Below are 20690 nucleotides of genomic sequence, written 5' to 3' on the forward strand. Positions count from 1 at the left end.
ATGAAAGGGTATATCTAACTTATCCAGGTAAGTGAAGCTGAAACACCTCATTTCTCCCAGCTATTTTACAGAATTTTTTGAAATTTGATTTTTAACACACATCCCTATGGGGAAATATTTATGGGTGTGAGCCCTAGATCACGGCTGACTCCAAAATGTTTCCATGATGTTTGCTTATGTTTGTAGTTTTACATAAGCAAGCAGACAATAAGATGTTACCTGTGGTAACGTAGCTGATATGTGGTATTAACACGTAAAAAAGGGCTCTCCGTTTGGAAATGTTTCTAGAAAAAATTTGAGCTTTCAAAAATCACTCATTGATTGTTTCGTATTCCTGAGGAATCAAAGTTTCTGAATTGACAAAACATGAATAAAATCTTTGGTGATGATTTTTTCGGAGAATTAACAGTCCACATTGCGCACGTGTGAGACTGTGTGGCGCGTCGACTCCTCGGGTCTTCACCAAAGGTGATAGAGCGCCGCGCAGCGGCCACTATGCGGCGCTCTATCATCTTTATCTATCAACCCGCTCTAATCTTTGTCCTCACCACAGCACCACCCATGAGCTACTGAGTAGCTAGCCGCAGACGCGAGCCTAGCCTAGAGAGGTTAGAGGTCCTCACGTCATGTTCTTAGCTTCGTGCACGTGTACACACGCCTTACGCTCGCTATTTACTGTGTGCGCGTGTTCGTCTACATTCAAGATCTGTTGAGTTTCCTGACAGTGTACCAGTGAGTATCTCTTCGAAAATTAATGTTTATGCAAGCTTTTTCTGTCTATCATTTCATTTAAACGCTATCGGGGATCGCCTGTTTTTAGTGTGTATGGCATTCTTTATAACTCTATGTTGTCCTTTTAGACATGGCTCGAGGTAAGCGTGCATCGAGAGGCAAAGGTCGCGGGAAACCTGTGCAGCCGGACGCGGATGACGCCGTTGACCAAGAAAACATGGCCGACGACTCAGAACCGACAGAAGAAATACTAGTAGAAGTTGAAGAAGGCGCCCAACAGGAGGATCAGGATGATAAGGAGGAATTCGATGGAGATGCAGGAGGTAATATCATATTTTTTTTTTCCGCTAGAGAAGTACTGTGTAAGTAAAACTGACTGGAAAAAGAGTAAGTTTATGCTAACAACTTGTTAGTACGACAAGTGAGAAGTAAGTTTAGGTCTAGGTCATAGAACTCTACTTGGCGCTAGTGACTGTAGTGTACTTTCGCACCTGTTTGTCAAATGATCTCCAAACATGCACAAACCCCCTTACTCACCCTTGCCCTTGTTATTCAGTAACCTAAAAGTCTTGCATATGAGTCCCCAAAGTAGAATAGACGTAAGTTTTAACATTTAACGTTATAGATCTAGTATTTACAAGTGTCGGAAAATTGCTGGAAAATCTCGATCGCCTGAAATGCTGCTCTGTACACAAGCACAGTACGAATACGTTCAGCGCATGAGGGGCGATCATTTGATCTGAATGTAGCGACACAGCGGCTTTTTCTGTGGTGTTGTTGAAAAGCTTAAATTTGTTTTTTCTCTTTTCCCCGGCCAAGTCTTGCATCAGCAGTTGTAGCTTCAAAGTGGTTGAGCGTGTGCGCAAGTGTGTGCTGCCGCTTCTATCTATCTTTTCTTCTTTCATTTTCAAGTAGAATCTATACCTAAATTTCCCTTTCTTCCCATCAATCATTTCTTTGTGGTTTTCCTCATGTCTAACTTTGTCAATTTCCTATTTAACTGTACCTTCTGCCTAATTGTTCTTTGTTTCCTTCATGGGTTGTTTTTTCCCTCCAACTATTGTCTACAAGGGTTTTTCCTTTCTATCCTCTACAATATCTTTTTCTTATGTGTCGTTCTAATGAATCCTTTTCTTCATTTCCTTGTCAGCCTGTATAATTCTTTTTTTCCTTCCCAATTATCTATGCTTTCATCCAGTTTTGATTCATCTCTCATTCTTTACACTATTCTATCTAGTGCTTTTCTCTTTTCAATCTATATTTTTCTCTTTGCTTTCCTCTTTTCCTTTCAAACATATCCATCTTTCCCATGCTTTCCTAATTATAATGCAATATCTTTTCTTTCATTTCCTTTCCCCCCTTTTTCTAGCCTTTTTTTAAGGCTTTATATTCTTTCATCCTTGTCATAGCCACAATCTTCTTTCATGAACACACACACACACAACATGAACAACCCCAATCCTCAATCAATTGCTACCGCGACTCGATACAAGCTGAGAGAAAGGCAAAAAAAAAGATATCTAAGTTTTAAAGATACCATTGAAGAACTTGCTTGGATTGCTGTGAGATGGCTACGTTCAGATCAATCGTGGCGCTCGCTGCTGTAAACATGTTTTGTACACCGTGCTGCGCTGTCTGCTCTTGTGCAACACAGTTATCACAGAGTGAACTACTGTAGCTGCAATCGGCCTGGTGACTAGGTAGAGAAGTCAAGTTCTTCTGACAAGTGTAAAAGTGTCAAAATGGTGAAAAATTCCTTTTCCACTTGACTTGAATCTCGTTCAGATGCAAATATTCAAGACTGATGGATATTCAGAGTGAGTTTGTGCATGTTTGGAGATCATTTGACCAACAGGTGCGAAAGTACACTAGCACCCTCTACTTCTGTTGTCACTAGACATTTCTACTTTAGTGTTAGTGTTATGTTGACTGATGAAAATGTCTTTTTTACATGCAATGTGTTAAAACAAGTCATTTGTACAAGGGACTAGACTTACTGAGTTTTTGTAGTTGTATTATGTTGTATTTTGTAAGTTACACTTACTTTGTCTACCTGGAAATATCTGTATGCATATGTATGTTCTAGATCTACAGTACATGATTAGCTGAAGGATCTTGTCAACGACTTGCTGACAACTCGCAACATTTGGCACCAGCTGCATTTCATTCAAACATGGTGTGCCTTAATCTTTAGTATACTCGACACTAGACAGAAAAACCATCTGTCTGGAAGAGTTTTTTATCTCTTTTTGTTGTTGTTCACAATTACGGCTCTTCTCCGTAGACAGACGGAAGCATATCATATACGTCGCTGTGGGGGGACATGACTCTTAACCACTGTCCAGTCCCATAGAGAATTGGGTGAGGTACCTCGCCCTTCTCATTTTCGTTTAATTCACAGTCCTGACTCCTTGATCGGCAAATTTGAACTTATAGTCTGTAGTAAAATCCACGTCTCATAAATACAATAAACCCACCAGATGTTGGAAATATCCAGTATTTGGGTGAAATTTTCATGGAAATCCACACAACTACCAGCCTGTCGATACTATTATAACTGCTCTGCAACATACAAATCCATTTAGCCAATCACATGTGATGTACCCTAGTACGTGCAACAGGAATGGTCCCTTTGTTGGCCAATTAGAGCACGGCATATGTACAAACATATGTATTAAATGGCAACTTACAGCTAGTGAACAGTGATGTTACAATATCGCCGATATGGATACAAATTTCAGTGATCTAACCTAATTACTGTGAGTATTTCGATTGCACAATATGGGAAAGTCACCCCAAATAGCACTGCATAATGTATCATGTCATGTCAAACTTGTTTGAAAGTAAAAAAGCTGTGTGAAATTAGGGTTATAGTAACGTTTGGTCTGTGAGGGACAGCGGGCAGAGCAGCCCCACAGGAAACTAGGAGGAGAGCCTTCGGTCTGTAAAGGAGGGGATGCCATGAAGCCAGACGTAGTCTCCGCGGAACATATCCCCAGTGACCAGATGCAAACCGATCTTTTGATCAAACTCGGCACATGCTGATTACTGATCTTGTTAATATGAAACAGATGTTTAGTTTTCACTGGATAAGTCAAGTAATTCATGGAATCAGGTTTTAGATACAAAAAGAAATTAGCACTACTGTTTATTTTGACTGCCTTTTCTCTTTGCAGTTTTAGGAGCTTATTCAAAACATTTCATTTACTGTAGGCTCTACGTAATTTGATTTTTCAGGGGGAAAAAAAAATGACCACTCAATAAAAAGTGTTGATAAAAACAATAGAAAATTCACTAGAGTCCTAATCTATTGCCTACCATGTTCTTGATTACCTGGTTATACCTTTTTTTTTTTTTTCTTTTTTTTTTTTGCAATTTTGCTACAAATACGTGTAGATCTATTTTCTTTTTCAATTTTCTTTCAAATTTGCTGCAGAGTCACCTACGAGTGAAGAAAAAATGGAAGAAGAGGGTGCACCTGAAGCACAAGATGCCGGGGAAAAGGATGCAGAGAAAGGGCAAGAGTCTGCTGCTGATGATAAAGGATCTGCGAAAGAAGAGGAGACTCCCATGGAAACTCACGCTTCTGATGGAAAAGAGCAAAATGATGCTCCTGCCGCAGAAGTCGAGAAGGTAGAAGATGCAGCTACGGACAGCAAAGCAGACGAAACGCCCAAGGAGGACAGCTCAGAGAAGAAGGAAAAGAAAGATGATTCCTCTGGACCACCCAAGAAGGAGACAGAAAAGAAGGAGAGGAAGAAGAAGAAAGAGCGTGCCCGTCCGTATGAGCTGGAGAAATACTGGAAGGCTGTCAACATGAATCCTGCTGACTTCACTGGATGGACGTATCTTCTGCAGTTTGTTGAACAGGAGGTAGGAAAATGTGTGTTTATATTTGAATTCAGATCACTGCGTTGGTTCATAAAATTCTCTTCATAAGATGGTTTTATGCAGTGGTACTTGTACTAATGTTCTTTTGCTTGCAAAAAAAAAATGAAAATACATGCACATCATGACTCTTATCTGGTTATCGCTGTCTGAATTGGAAATATCTCAATACATTTTGTACACCTGGGCTCCACATACTCTATTCACTATTGTGGGAGATTAATATTCAAATATACAAAAAAGAGAGATTTTGCTATTTCTCTCTTGTCTGTAAAAGTCTCACTGGTGTATAAGCTTACTATTCCTTGTTTGCAGACTAATTCAAATTGCATTATACAAAAATAAGAATCTCATATTAATTTTCTGTACAGTCAAAATAAATATAAAAATAATGTAACACTGGGCAATATTGAGTGAGTAACAAATAAAAAATGTGTAGTTGAAAGGCAAGCAAGAACATGTTATCTAAGATGCAATTTTTCTGCAGCGAGCAGATGTTTGTTTTAATATTCTTAGTGGCACATGCAGAATAATGAACTTAATGAACCTGTTGGGACACTTTCAATTCTAATTACTGCTATTGTGTGGGTAACATGTAGAGTAGTTTTTCTCATTGATCCATTCATGGTATAACCTTATTCACATTTCAGGATTACATGCCTTTCTACCGTGAGGCCTTCGATGCCTTTTTTGAGCATTACCCATATTGCTATGGCTACTGGAAAAAGTATGCTGATGCGGAAAGGAAGAAAGGTCACATGGACAATTGCTGGGCTGTAAGTTACAAGCCAACCTTTGTCTTTCCTAGTCCTGTTTTAATGTTCCAGTGGAGGTTACTGTCTTCAACGTCTGTGAAACACACTTGATATTCCCTACCGTGGCAAAGATTGGAAGGCTTTCCTCAACAATCAATTATGATGATTTGATCAGGAATTATGAATCATATCTCCAGCTATTGTGTATGATATTGACTTTAACTCTTTTTGTAATAATCAGAAAAATGGCAGTAGAGTTTTTATCAGGGAATAAATAATGCATGCCTCTTTACACAGCTTTACACAGTGTATGTATTGCCATTGAATCAAGTTCATTGGTATGCTACTGCTTAAATGCAAAGGATTATACTTGTGCCAGTTTTTAAAAACCTCTCTGGGGGTGATCTGATTCATGATCGATATTGATGGCATTTCATTCGGTGGAATGTAAACAACATTGGAGAGTTAATGACGACTTGATGCAATGCCTCACAAGTATAATGATATAAGAGCCCAGACTATTTCCAAGAATTCTGATATTAGATTTTCATGCCACTGAAACTGCTAGGCATAATATCACATGACCAATGTATTACATAAATTGATCAAATATTCAGTTTTTATAAACATACATAATCAAAGAAGTATCATCAAATTACATGTGTCTAAAGACTTAACGACACAAATTCCTATTGAAGTTTCTCTTTATTTGTGAAAATCATGAACATATTGTAATATGAAAAGACTGTTTTACTTAAAATTTGCAACACATGCTGTCACTTTCACTTCACAGGTCTTCATCTGAAATCCTAGGTATTTATAGAGTGAATTAGGTGGGGGAAAAGAAAAAAAACAATGGACCTCTTCTCAAAGCCCAAACTTTCCAGAAACAATCAGTGTTTATATATTCATGGAAGGCAAGAGCTTTCATGAAAACATATGCTCCTTTTCATGACTGAGTGCGCGCTATTTTTGCCTAGAATTAGCCTACATTGATGCCTACTGTTGGCATGATTATATTCCTCGCCATAGAACATTTGCTGGTGCATTTGCTGGTGGTAGTTTTGTGCGAGAGAGAGAGAGAGAGAGAGAGAGAACATGTATCCATGCATCATCAAGCGCTTCACATTTTGACATGCCAGCTACGTTGTATGTTGCTGTGCAGATGGTTACTGTTTGTGTCAGCGGTGGATACAGGAAGGTGAGTTTTTTGCGTTTGGTCTTTGTGGTCTCCAAGTGATCTGCTGTTCAGCAGTGAGACTGAGCCTTTGTCTGGTTTTTCTCTGTGTATTAATTTATGCGTATTTTTAAGTGAAGCAGTTGTACCTTTTGCCCTCCACAGGAGCTGATGTTGAGAGCTGTGAGTAATACTTTTGAAAATGAATGCAAACTTCGAGCTGTAGCGATATTTGTGCTGATCTCGTGTTTGCACCAAGTTTACTATCTCTATGAGTTGCCAGTAAAAGCCAAACTGGCATTTTAGGCATTGCTCTACTCCTTGCCAAATTATACTTAAAAAAACACTGGTTGTCTCTTGGAAAATGGGCATATTGAGAATGAAAGTCCTGTAGTAGCTATCCAAATTTGGAGCTTTTTTTTTTCTTTTTTCTTTTTTTGATTTTGTTTAAATGGACAATTTTGAAGAGACTAAGCGAGGACAGCTGGTCATTGCCAGGATGACAGGTGACCGGAAGAGATTCATCTATGACATCTTGTCGACTGTCCAGCAGGAGATAAAATCAGGAGCAAAGGTTGAATTGAACTATGAGATTACATGTTTGTTATCGCTTTCTTGATACGGACCGTTGAGCCATTTCTGCTGTATTATATATAGCAGCTGGAATGTATTGCCTTGATATATTGGTTACATTTTCCTTGATTTCTGTATATTTGTCAGAACCATTCGTACTCTGTTGTGCGGGACATCCATTGCCGTTTATGTAATCACAAACATGCACAAGCGTGTCCAGTTTGTGGTCTGTGTGTGGAGTGGCGAGTATGACCAGATTTGAATGGGTGTGAGCTTTCACCGTGTTGGGTGTAGATCGGCACATGGTGTCCCATTGGCCTGGACACAATGTAATGCTCCCGGGCTGTTCCGTTTGTGTTTGTCAGGTTTTCAAAAGAGGTTTGGCAGCGATTCCTCTCAGCTTGGACCTCTGGCTCCACTACATCAGCATCTCCAGCCAGAACATACCCAAATCTGATGAGCAACGAGCAGAAAAGCTCAGAGAGTAATTTCCATGGTTCTGTTTTGTGTTTCTGTTTGTTTTCTGTTAGGAAAGAAGAGTAATCATGACAATGACAAACCTCATATGTCTTAGTACCTGGTGCACTATATCAAACAATAGCTCTAACATTATATCTTGAGATGATGTCTATTAGAAAGAATGTGAAGATAGTGTTTAGCTGACATGGCATAATGTTCTTCTTTGTCATTAGACACTAGTTATTGTGCTTCATACTTTTCATTGAATTAACTCGCTTTCTGCTTTGTGAATCATCTGTATAAAAGACCAATGCATGCACAGATTAGCTTGCTTTATACTGAAACAATGATTGGTATTATTGAAATATTAAATCTGCCCTTATAAAACTTTGTGACTTGGTTGTTATAACCCCTTATGTTTCTTATGCAAAGCAATATTCTGCATATTCACTATGACACCATGTACTGTTACAAGTACTTTAAAGTAGTGGTAACTAAACCTGCTGTAAATCATTATTTTCTACCTGGTAGGCTCTACGAACAGGCAGTTGCTGCTGCAGGCATGGACTTCAGATCGGACAAGCTGTGGGACCAGTACATCAATTTTGAGAAGAAGGACCAGAAAGACTGGAAGAAGGTCATGCAGCTCTACGACAGACTCCTCAAGATCCCCACCCAGCTCTACCGACACCACTTTGACAAGTATGTAGCAGAAACATTACTTTACAGCCAGAAATGTTCCGGCACATTTTAGTTTTGCAAATTTCGTTAGAGACAAGATTTGTAAAATTAAAATGCACATGAAAGTTCTTGTCTGCACCGTATGCATTGAATTCCAGTGGCAATTTGCAAAAAAAAAAAAAAATAAATAAAAATCATGCTGCTAAAATATCTTGCTTTACATTATGTAGTGTACATATTGAAAGCACAAGGAATATCAAATTCACAAGAACCATTAAGAGAACACTGATTTTAGACTCTACTTTATGTGCTATGTATTTAGCAAGTGTAATTTTTCATGGAGCAGGACTTTCTGACATTTTAGCAATTGAATAGAATTGTGGTCATGAAGTACAGCAATGGATGAAGACCCGTACACATGCACGTTGCATTCATGTCGGGATCAGAATTAATATTTTCATGTGTTATTAGATTCACTAACAGCACCAGATGCGGGAAATTTGCAAAAATCCCTGTGAGATGTTTAACATATACAGCATCTAATTGATCCCAATGAAAGAAAATGACAGAGCAAGGGCATATCGTGGGCCTTATGCCAAAAGGGCCTTAAAGAATTTCCCCTGTTATGCCAAAAGGGCACTAATTGTGTACAAATTCTAGAGCATTAAGGGCCTTTTTGCATAACAGTGGAAGTGGATTGAGGCCCTTTTGGCATAAGACCAACGATATTTTCAGCTTATGTGACTTGAAATGTGTTGTCTGCAATGAAATATCATCTTGCAGGATGAAGGAGTTCATTCAGTCCCACATCCCCAAGGAGTACCTGGACTTCGATGAGTTTCTCAGTCTGCGCGAGCAGGTGGTGGCCGAAGCCAACCCCCAAGATGCGGACGATGACGAAGGAGGGGCCCCAGGGGATGACGCTCCACCGGGCGAGGAGGGTCCTCCGGGAGAAGATGCGCCCCCTGGTGTCTCCACGTCCTCCTCCAAGGTGACTTTCTCACCATCTTCTTCTGTTGTTTCGTAATTCCCGCAGAGTCTTTCTTCACCTCATCCCAGAATTCTACAGTAGATCCATGTGCTACTTCCAGTTATTTGTACATTTAATAGCAATATGCATACACCCAATGTCAATTGCTCGTGAAGTCTACTGTATCGATAATGATAAAGCGTCAGCTAATACACATAACAAGCATTTTCGTTCAATCATCAGGTGTGCTAGCAATTACTGTTGTGATATCGCCTGGGTGCAAGTAGGGGCTGGCTCTGCAGTAAATTGATTGCATCATGTGATGTTTCTTAACAGAGAATCCACCCAGCAGTAGATTGCAAAAGTGTTGTCCTTCTATGGAGTCAGTAGAAATGTGAATAGTTGTGATATACTGTAAAAGTGGATATTTTCACCTGAGTAATTTTTCATGCTTGGCCGTTTTTACAATATGTTTATGAGTGGTATATTTGTTATATAGCTGCCCCCCCCCCCCCAAAAAAAAAGTCTTGGACTGGTGGTACACTGAAGGAGAAAGAAATTGATATGCCCCCCCCCCCCCCAATCTTACAAAGCACCTTGAACAACTTTTGTACACCAGAACATTTTGCATGTTAGTATGATTGCAGTAGATAGTAAGAACTTGAAACACTTCATATTTGTTAATTAACTTTCATTTTAGCTTTGACTATATTCATATACAAAATAATGTTTCTGTGAAACTGTTGCTCCCTCTATTCCCTTCACAGGTGATTGAAGGTGAGAATAAACTGATCCAGGAGAAAGTCATCGAGTCTCGGCGAGCAGTCTTTAGGAAGACGGAGCAAGAAGTCAGCAAGAGATGGGCGTATGAAGAGGCGGTAAGCATGAAGATTGCAAACAGTCTACCATTTCGCCGTTCCCTCGTATATTATTTCTAAGTGAGGGTAAAACCAACTGGTGCTTCTTTAAAGGTCCTGTTTACCATTGGGAACAGTGATTCAAAAAATGTTCAAGATATCACCTTTGATGCATATGTGTAGTCAGTTGTATCACAAAACATCCTACCATATAGAATTTTCGCAATAATGCCTAAAATATAAGGAGATATCACTATTTTTCTCAATAAACCATAACTGTAGACAGTTAAGTCTGGAAACACTTTTATTATTTGTTCACATTTTGTATATTTAACAATACTTAGCATCGATTATACCAATTCATATTTTTACAACGGTTGTTTCTATCCCAAGCTCTCATTTTAGAACTTTTTCAAAACACTAGTGCTGGGTTTTTGTTTCATCTGCACATGGTAAATCATGCCTGTAAGATAGTACTGCTTGCATTAGACCATAAACGTGATAGCTATTCGTAACGAAATGGAATCTTATGTACACTTTATGCAAACTGCAGCTGTACATATTGAAATGTGTGAAGTAGTCTGTCCCAACCCAACTGATTATTAAGGCATATCTGCATCTCTTCATTGCATCCGATCGAATGTTGACGCTTTTCAGAAGTATATTTGTAATTCTTGTGAGATGTGACCAGTTAATGTCAAATCAAGATGAGAGCTGGATTTTGCATATAGAAATCATGTTATTAACTGTGACTAACATCTGCACGTGGGACATTTCATGAATTCTTCATGCCTATCATTATGAATGAAAACATGATACCCAGAAAATGAAAGAAAAGGTTGACAGAATTGCATTGTAAATTTTTCCCCCCTAAATATTTCTTTGAGTCTATCCAAAAGACTGTAAATGCCTTCCAGAATTGGAAATTATTGCTCATTTGAATGTATGTAAAACATTTTCTCCAGGTAATTTTATGAAATTCCCCAGATTTTAATATCCGCATGCTGGCAGCCAAAACGTAGCCGATGAATACTTTAAACACCTTTACTAACAATGACTTTCCAGATTCGTCGTCCATACTTCCACGCCAAGCCGTTGGAGAAGGGGCAGCTGAAGACGTGGCGCGAGTACCTGGAGTTTGAAGAAAGCACCGGGCAGCATGAGAGAACGGTGCTGCTCTACGAACGCTGCCTCATTGCCTGCGCCCTGTATGAGGAGTTCTGGCTGAAGGTTAGTGCTAGGTGCCGCGATAACGACATCATCCTAATGTAATTTTGTTGCACTGAGCAAGGTTGTTAATCAAGAGGAAGCATTATGATTCATGTTTTAGGAATGTATGATTTGTCTTGCCCAGGTAAGCCTTATCTGCAGCTACACCTTAACCTCAGTCATACTGCTCTTTGTCCATCCAAGTCTGACAACATGTCAATGTAAATTAGATGTTCAATTCTGTCGTTATTGTTGGCAAACGTTTCATGTGTCCCATCAATGGCGTTTTCAGATGGGTACTTGATAGATTATTAATGTGCACATGGGTACCCGATGAGATTTAGTGATTAGAGATCACTCAGTTCCAGAAAAATGGGGATATAAACATAGGCCAAAGGTTCTCTATTTTTAGGGCCGCATAGCTCGTAAAGAACTGGAGATATAACTTTACAAGCAACAAAAAGGGGTTGAAATAACATTCTGTAATGACTTCATCTTGAATGGTCTGTGTTTTTATGTGTTCACATTTGTCTGCATTTATTCCAGTATGCCAGGTACATGGAGAAGCAAAGTATCGAGTCGGCCTCTAAGGTCTTCAAACGAGCATGTAATACGCATCTCCCATCCAAACCAGCCATCAACATCCAGTGGGCTGCTTTTGAGGAGAAGAATGGTAGGTGGTAAAATAGTATTGTAGCCTCCTGTGATCATCAAATAGAAATGATAACTGATTTGTGATTACTGATGGGTACGACTTAGCCATCACCTCAATGTTCCCTAGGAACCAGCGCTTCATTTTGCACAAGTAGCAGTGTTTTCTATGTTTTGAAGTTCTTTAGAAAAAACCCACCAAGTCTCTAAAGAGTGCAGACTATGTTTCTTTTGGGAGGAAGTACTGTAGAGGGGTCTATTGCAATTACTCCATGGGCAATTACCCCGAACCCTTCCCCTGACTTTTGCCCTAATCCTAACCCTAACCATAACCATAATCTTTACTATAACCTTATCACTAACTAGTATTTAGCCATTGGGTAATTGCCATGATATGACTGTAGAGTACTGCAAGGTAAGTCATTGATAATGCACGACTGCTAGATGCATCAGAACGTGATTCACCAAGTGTTGCTTATATACGGGTATGTGGATCCTTTTGTTGTCTAGGAAACATGGACAAGGCGAAAGAGATCTTGGAGCGGTTGCAAGAGAAGCAGCCCGACTCCGTGATGATCCGTCTGGAGCGCATCAACTTTGAGAGGAGGCAGGGGGACAAGGAGAAGGTCATCACCCTCTACAAAGGATGCATCGATGACGCCAAGACAGCGACAGGGCAGTCCTTCTTTGCGAGCAAGCTGGCCAGGTTTTACCTGAAGGTATGTATCATGTGGCAACAGACATTTTCTTCTCCTAGTGAGTGATATACATTGATGTCTCATGTGGTGATGCCAATGCTATTGGCTCTGTAATTACACCTGCACCCTACTGTAATTTGCGGAAGCTACTTTAGGTTCATTCAGTCGATTGCTCTTTTGAGTCTTCCTGATTTTGATTTTTGAATGTGGACAGCCCTATGAAGGCTATTCTTGTGCCAAACAGATTGATGGGGATTGTATAATCTCTGCATTTACTGTTAAAATTCAGGACTTGTGTGTTAATTAGCAGGGAAAGCATACTGAAGTTGCCAATTACAAACATAGAGCTGCAACAGTTTACTAGCCTCAAGGAAATGAAGGTGTCAGTCAGACTTCACACACGAGGCTCAAAAAGATGTGTAATTATTGCTCGTCAAATCAGTGAAGACATGTGAATGTCTCATAGATGTTATGAGTGTGTTGATATTCCTTCAAGATGTGGACACATTTCGTTAATGCATTGTGCCTTTATTCTCCACAGATTATGGGTGACAATGACATGGCTATTGAAGCACTGAAGGAGGTACTGGAGCAGAAACAGGTATGGTGACAAGAGAACAACTTTGTTTTCAATGACTGACACATTTTTGTGTGGGGGGAGATAAGATTTAGTGTAGGTTAAAGGGACTGTACAGTACTAGTTGAGGTGGGGATTCATGTTTTGAACATTCCTAAGTGAGATAATGAGAAACCTCGTATGAAATATAAAAGAGCATGTAATTTTAAGAAGGATTCAACATTTATTTGATGAAAATTGGTTTTCAAATGGCTGAGATATCAAAAAAAGTGATAATAATAAAAGGCAACAGGCCACACCTTTTATTAGGATCTCTTTGTTTCACCTTGTTTTTGGATATCTCAGCCATTTCAAAACCAATTTTTATCAAATAAATTTTTGATACCCCTTAGAATTGTATGCTCTTTGACATCTCAAAGAGTGGTTTCGGAATATCTCGCAAAACGTTAAAAGCTAAATCCTCACCTCAACCAGAACTGTACACATGCTTTAAGTGTTGATACTTGATTCAATATTTTTATCTAAATGTAACTGAATACCATAGAAAATATTTCCCAAACTTTTGATGCCTCAATAGATGTTTTACAATATATGTGCAGACTTTGCATTTTAAGGAAACATGTTTGAAATGTTGCTGTATTACAATGTTTTGACAATCCTCATTTTAAAAAATGCTACTAACCCATTGAGGATGAGTCCTGAGTAAACTGGGGCAGGGGTCTATGGGAAATGCATGTTGTAGCAAAATCAACCAGTCCTCAACGGGTTAATCATTTAAAAAAAAAAAAAAAAAAATATGTTGAAATGCAAGATAGAGGTGGTGGTGTTTATTTCTTTTCTCCAAAAAGGAGTGAAAATTTTGGAATATCTCTTGAGACATGTGTAGTGAGTGTCATTAAATCTTTTTCCCCTCTGTTCATCTGCAGGTGAGCCCTATACTGAGGGAGCAGATCTACACACAGATGCTTGACATTGAGTACCAACGGCAGCCTGTCAGTGAGGAGAAAATGACGGAGATCTTTGACGCCGTTCTCACCAGCAACGTCGGGCAGGACGTCAAGATTCAGTTCGCCCAGAGGAAGGTCCAGTTCCTGCAGGACTTTGGCATGAACCCAGTCAAGTGAGTTCTCCAGTATTCTTAGACAGGACGGAGAAAGTTTGGATGTACGGTCACCTCCACTAGCATCAGAGAAACTTCTACCTTCTGTATTGTCGCAACAAGACACAGCAGCTCTTAGATTTGTGTTCATTTCTGTCATTATTGATACAAGTTCACATCAGTCAGTGATTTGCTTCCAGGACTAATCTGTACTTTAGAAAAATTTAAAGGCACACATCAGAGAACACACTTTTTCTATCTGCTCAAGGTACTCGGAACAACTAGTATAATTTTCCGAAATGGCTGATGTTTATTACTCCCTATTTCCTGTATGATGTAGAAAGGTACAAGTTCTACGCCCCATGACCCAACCTGGCTGTGAACTCTAAAACAAGGAATGTTCACATGCATTTTAATTTTGCAAGATTTGTGGAATTAAAGTGCACGCAAAAGTTGTTGTCTTCAATATATGTCTTGAATCCCAATTATAATTTGCAAGGAAAAAAAAAATTATGCTGCAAAAATATCTTGCTTTACAGTATACCACTTCTTCATTTAGAGCAGAGGATATTTTTCTTTTGAAATGAAGGTGAGAGTAACCCTGGCGATCTTGTCTCTTTTAGGACTCATGATGCGGTGGAAGAACATCAGAAGTTGGTCAAAAGTCTGACGTCTGGAAAGAAGCGATCTGCAGAAGCAAGGTATGTCGTCTCCACGGTAACCCCTCTCTTCAGAGTGATGTGGTTTGTACCATTGTGTAAAGTTCACCGTCCTGCTATGCGATGTTGTGTGTTCATGTAATTTAATCAAAGAGAATTTAGAAGGTTTTCTCAGTACAGTCATAAATGATACAGTAATGCAAATGATTCAGCTACTCTTCATAAAGTTTTATTTATGCTTGCTCATCTAACACATTGTTAGTAATGATGCACATTTTTTATGCCTCCGCCAACGAAGTGGTCGGAGGCATTATGTTTTCGGGTCGTCCGTACGTCCGTCTGTACGTCCGTCCCGTTTTGTTTTTGTTGATATCTCGAAGAACCGTGAGGTGGTTTTGCATCAAACTTGGTATTATGGTATATCCTGGGGGGATGATACTTTGTTTGGATTTTAGTGTCACGGGGTCAAAGGTCAAAGATCACATGTTATTTTGTGAAAAAAAGGTTGAAATTTCATGTTTTTCTCCATACCTCGCAAATGGTTCAAGGTATCTTCATGGAACTTAGTATATATGCATGTACCGATGGGCAGTGATTATCTAGGGAAGTTGGGGGTCAAAGGTCAGGGGGTCAAAGGTCAAGGTCAACTCCTCAAAATATCACTACTTTCCTTATATTTATGCAATGCCTGAAGGATTTTTTTTTTTACTTGATGTATGCATGTATAACCCAATATATATTCTGTGGGAAGTTTCTTGCCAAAAGGTCAAAGGTCAAAAGGTCAAGTGAAAGTGCTGAATTGCACTTCTTCCTCCATATCTCAAAAGTAACTCAAGATATTATCATGAAACTTACATATTTATGCATGTTCTACCTGACAGTGATTCTCTTTGGAACTGTGAGGTCAAAGGTCAAAGGCCAGGTTTAGATAATACCATTTTACCATTTGATACTGAAATTATACTTTTTATGCCTCCGCCAACGAAGTGGCCGGAGGCATTATGTTTTCGGGTCGTCCGTCCGTCCGTACGTCCGTACGTCTGTACGTCCGTCCGTCCCGTTTTGTTTTTGTCAATATCTCAAGAACCGTGTGGTGGTTTTGCATCAAACTTGGTATGAGGGTATATCCTTGGGGGATGATACTTTGTGTGGATTATAGGGTCACAGGGTCAAAGGTCAAAGGTCACAGGTTATTTTGTGAAAAAAAATTGAAATTTCATGTTTTTCTCCATATCGCGCAAATGGTTCAAGGTATCTTCATGGAACTTAGTATGTATGCTTGTACCGATGGGCAGTGATTATCTAGGGAAGTTGGGGGTCATGGGTCAAAGGTCATGGGTCAAAGGTCAAGGTCAACTCCTCAAAATATAACTGCTTTCCTTATATTTATGCAGTGCCTGAAGGACTTTTTTAAAACTTGATGTATGCATGTATAACCCAATATATATTCTGTGGGAAGTTTGTTGCCAAAAGGTCAAAGGTCAAAAGGTCAAAGGTCAAGTGAAAGTGCTAAATTGCACTTTTTCCTCCATATCTCAAAAGTAACTCAAGGTATTGTCATGAAACTTACATATTTATGCATGTTCTACCTAACAGTGATTCTCTTTGGAACCGTGGGGTCAAAGGTCAAAGGCCAGGTTTCGATAATACTATTTTACCATTTGATACTGAAATTATACTTTTTCTCAATACCTTGAAAATTACTCAATGCATAAACTTGTAAAAGGGTCAAAAGTCAAGTGAAAATCATCAGTTCCCCCAAATACCTGCACTCTGACGTATCATTCATCCAATTGAACCTAGTTCTAGGAAAGTGAACATTCGGCACATTTGTGGCAAACCTGTCATTTTAATATTTTGCCAATTGTGTGAAACTGTCATCACACATTGTCAAGACATTGTACTATAGACCTATTAGGAGAACCATGCATTATGGCGGAGGCATACACCAGTCGCCGTAGCGACATTTCTAGTTTTCAATACCTTGAAAATTACTCAATGCATAAACTTATAAAAGGGTCAAAAGTCAAGTAAAAATCATCAGTTCCCCCAAATACCTGCACTCTGACGTTTTAATCATTCATCCAACTGAACCTAGTTCTAGGAAAGTGAACATTCAGCACATTTGAGGCAAACCTGTCATTTTAATATTTTGCCAATTGTGTGAAACTGTCATCACACATTGTCAAGACATTGTACTATAGACCTATTAGGAGAACCATGCATTATGGCGGATGCATACACCAGTCACCGTAGCGACATTTCTAGTTTTTTTTTTTATGTGGTGCACAAAGCAATCAAATCACTCCACAAATCCTGACATTGTGAAACCTGTGGTTTCAGTTTGATTTAACTAAGTATCTTGCTCTGAAATGTGCTGTGTAGAGATTGATGATTGATAAGATCATAGTTTTATGAAACATAGTTTCCAGTGTAGATTATACAATTTGCTGGAATATAATTCTCTTGTTCTACCCCTTAAGTGCTATACTTCCATTATTGGCTAAATCGATCAAATCAAGCCCCCAAAGTTATTAGCTACCGCATTTTGAATTCAATTTGTGGCCTTTAGATTTGAAGATGAAAATATGAAGTAAAGGTCAGTCACCTATGAAGATTTAAGAGAACACAGATATGTTCTGGTAAGGATGATGAATGAATCAAATTAGCAGTGACTATTGATACTATTCTTTCACAGCGGGGACGCTTCGTCCAGCAGCAATCAGTCCTCGTCTGGTGACTCCAAGAAGAAGAGGAGGGCTAGTAGCCCCAGTGGACAAGGTCAAGGTCAGGGTCAGGGTTCCAGCAGCCAGGGATACAACGCCACCTCCTCCAGCTACAACTACAACTATGGCTACGGGACCCCACAAGGAAACCCAACCACACAGGGCCAGGGCCAAGGCGGGGTGAGTTTCGTAATCAGTGGTAGCAAATGTTTTAGGCATTCTTACACAGAGGGATGGGTTATTTGACCATGTTTAATAGCTATTGTTTAAAGACAGTCTTATCAAGGAGGAGTCAGTTATGTGGTTAACTTAAATGTCTGTCCAACATTTTGACAGTGAGAGGTGAGTTATGTAATGAGGGTTGGCAATTGCGGAGAGGAAGGATGTGTTATATTCATAGTAATTAGCAATATGCTCAACATATTACTGGAAAGTAAAAGAATTATGTGGCACTCTGTCCAGTGACTTTAATGTATGTGAAGTAGAATTTCTATCATTCCATGATAAAAGAACTGAACAGTCCGAAATGCATTTGATCAGAAGTCTATAAAACTTTGTCATATGGTATTCTATTTCTCTGTCAGACTTTGCGCTAACACCATCAGGTGGATTGCTTGAGTACTGACAGTGCAACTGAAAAGGTACTGTATTCCGTTGAATGTCTCTCGTGAAGAAAGTATAGTGATATTAAAGTTTAGGCCACTTTGCTGCGAGAAAATAGTCCCATTTCAACCGGTACCCAGATCCCCAAGTCAGAGGATGATCAGGGTTAGGAGTTATACCGTGCTTACCGTGAGTATTAATAAAATGCATGGTGAAAATGAGCGAATACATTGCCTACTAATGTCTTTGTTCTTGTCAGAGAAAACAGCATCCATTTTATGTCTTCATTTATGCAGGTCGCCAACATTCCCTACCCACAGTCCTGGGGCAGCTGGGGACAGTACTTCCAGCAGTAAGACACCCTTGATTGGGACCTCCTCCCCTCCCTCTCGCTTGCCTCCGTGGAGCTCAGCAGCATACATTACCCCCCCCCCCCCCCACTTTGGCTGATGGTTCCTCATTGCCATGACAACAGACAAGTCGGCCTCTGCTAACGTTGTCATTTGGCTAGCCCAAAGTGTGTGAGTAGAGTGCAGAGAGTGAGACATGGTATTCACTATTAGATCTGATTACTTCTCAACACGCGCATCCATGTAACTGGAACGCACACAGTTTTGATAATTTGTATTATAACATTTTGTGTCGATGAAGGCTTTGTATGATATGCAATGTTGTAATAATTCATTCTTTTGTTGCTCCGACTATGGACTATAAAAAAAAGGAGGTCTGCAGCCATTGGATGCTTATCCACCTATGTAAATTTCATGATGTTGGTATCGCAAGTTGCTCCATACAAAGTTTTTGTTATGTACAAAGTTTGTACATATCTTGACGCAGACACATTCATGCTGATGTTATTGTTTTTGGTTTTCAGCTTGTTTTACACCAACTTACGTAGCCAGACAATGTGTTTTACTTGTAAGAAATATTGATTGAACAGAAAGCTCACCAAAGTTTTGTCATTCTGTCTGATCTATCTAGTCAGCTTATGATTAAAGGCAGGTCTTATTTTTGGTTCAAAATCGACCAACTGTTTGTCTTCATGTCTTTAGTGATAAGCGTATGTCATTCATTTAGGTGGATTCACCATAATGCTTGTATAGGACTACTCATTTGACAGGTAAACTACTTCTGCAGAACTTCAATAATCTTCAAGACAATCCGTTTAGATTGCAAGTGTCACACTTCTTGCTGTTGTATTGGGTTTAGTTTACTTTGACTTCTTTGTGAGGGAAAAGCTTTGAAATATGTGTCAGTGCAGTTATCTTTGACCCATTATAGTAGTTTTTCCTGTGTCTAGCAAAAACTTACTTGAATGTGGTTATCAAGTTTCCAAATTGTATCAGATACATGTATGGGGGATGGACAAATTGTGTAGCATTTTTCTATACATAGCATTACATTTGAAACTGCAAGGATTTTTTTTTTTAATTCTTTCATGCAGCAAACGGAAATGACACACTAAGCTACAGGCACATTTTAATCAGTAATGTTTTCCTGAATAGCTGTTTGGATGTACAACCCTTCAAGACAAACTTCTAGTACTGTTTGGTAAATATATAATCTATCAAAGCGTGTTGGGTGTCGGGTCTTTCCGTTTATTTTTTGTTTTGTACGAAATTCCTGGTAGTGCGATAAACCATGAGAAATCATTTTTTGGCGATGCATTGTTGTTACAGTGATGTATTGCAGATGCTTTTTGCATCACTTTTAGAAGGATTCATATGTACAGATGACTAATGCACTTGCATTAACAAGATAATATTGCAACTGATTGATTTGTCTTGAACTGACTACGTATGTCATATGAAATGGTTACTTTTATGAGACAAGTACAACATTATGTATGTGTTTGTTCCCCACACATTATTCATGCATGGATATGTATATAGAGCTGAATGATCAGGAGCTGTCCTATAAATTTCTTCACCAGTTTAATGTCCACATCATATTTGGAATAAATGTTTTGCAACAAAATGAGATCTTTGAGCATAGTGATTCCTCTTACAGTGGAATGTGTACTAGAACTGCAGCTACATCACGGTGTGAAACCCTTTCTGATTCAGATGTTATGTATGATGTTTGCATGCATTGGTCTGTGCAGTGAAAATGTGTGTTTTGTGTGTGGAAAAAAAAAATACAATGTAGGCCTACGGCTACATAGTGTTTGGATAAATGGTGACTAGATTGTAGCTCTGTCAACTGTTATTTTTATTTATTTATTTATTTATTTTTATTTTTTTTTTTTTTTGGGGGGGGGGTTAAGCTTCTGGAAGGAGCAAAGGTTGATTTTGTATCTACATATCTTTAGTGTTTGGGTTATCAAGGGGAATTTTTCAGTGGAATGTTGGTGAGTATGAACAAATGTATGTACAT

The 20690-nt window shown here is 39.1% G+C and overlaps 1 protein-coding gene across 2 annotated transcripts; it reads left to right on the forward strand.

The window, feature by feature from the left end:
• The first annotated feature begins 594 nt into the window (after window positions 1-594).
• Window positions 595-20294, forward strand: LOC140236736 (pre-mRNA-processing factor 39-like). Of its 2 annotated transcripts, XM_072316673.1 has the most exons (17): window positions 595-732; window positions 861-1055; window positions 4169-4605; window positions 5271-5396; window positions 7491-7609; window positions 8116-8286; window positions 9049-9256; window positions 10003-10113; window positions 11158-11322; window positions 11848-11974; window positions 12463-12671; window positions 13192-13251; window positions 14154-14347; window positions 14950-15027; window positions 17684-17891; window positions 18296-18352; window positions 18611-20294. In XM_072316673.1, the coding sequence occupies exons 2-16, from the start codon at window positions 863-865 to the stop codon at window positions 18305-18307; spliced, it is 2418 nt and encodes an 805-aa protein (XP_072172774.1). In that variant the 5' UTR covers window positions 595-732; window positions 861-862; the 3' UTR covers window positions 18308-18352; window positions 18611-20294. The 2 variants fall into 2 exon arrangements, with proteins under 2 accessions (XP_072172774.1, XP_072172767.1); XM_072316666.1 differs by lacking the exon at window positions 18296-18352.
• The last annotated feature ends 396 nt before the right edge of the window (window positions 20295-20690 follow it).

Source organism: Diadema setosum, chromosome 1 (genome assembly GCF_964275005.1).
Source record: "Diadema setosum chromosome 1, eeDiaSeto1, whole genome shotgun sequence".
In the NCBI taxonomy this organism is placed as follows: Eukaryota; Metazoa; Echinodermata; class Echinoidea; order Diadematoida; family Diadematidae; genus Diadema; species Diadema setosum.

Coding starts and splice junctions, on each gene's coding strand:
- LOC140236736 (XM_072316666.1), top strand. CDS start 863: ATGGCTCGAGGTAAGCGTGCATCGAGAGGCAAAGGTCGCGGGAAACCT. Junction 12,672..13,191: donor TGGCCAGGTTTTACCTGAAG/GTATGTATCATG, acceptor TATTCTCCACAG/ATTATGGGTGACAATGACAT. Junction 15,028..17,683: donor AAGCGATCTGCAGAAGCAAG/GTATGTCGTCTC, acceptor ATTCTTTCACAG/CGGGGACGCTTCGTCCAGCA.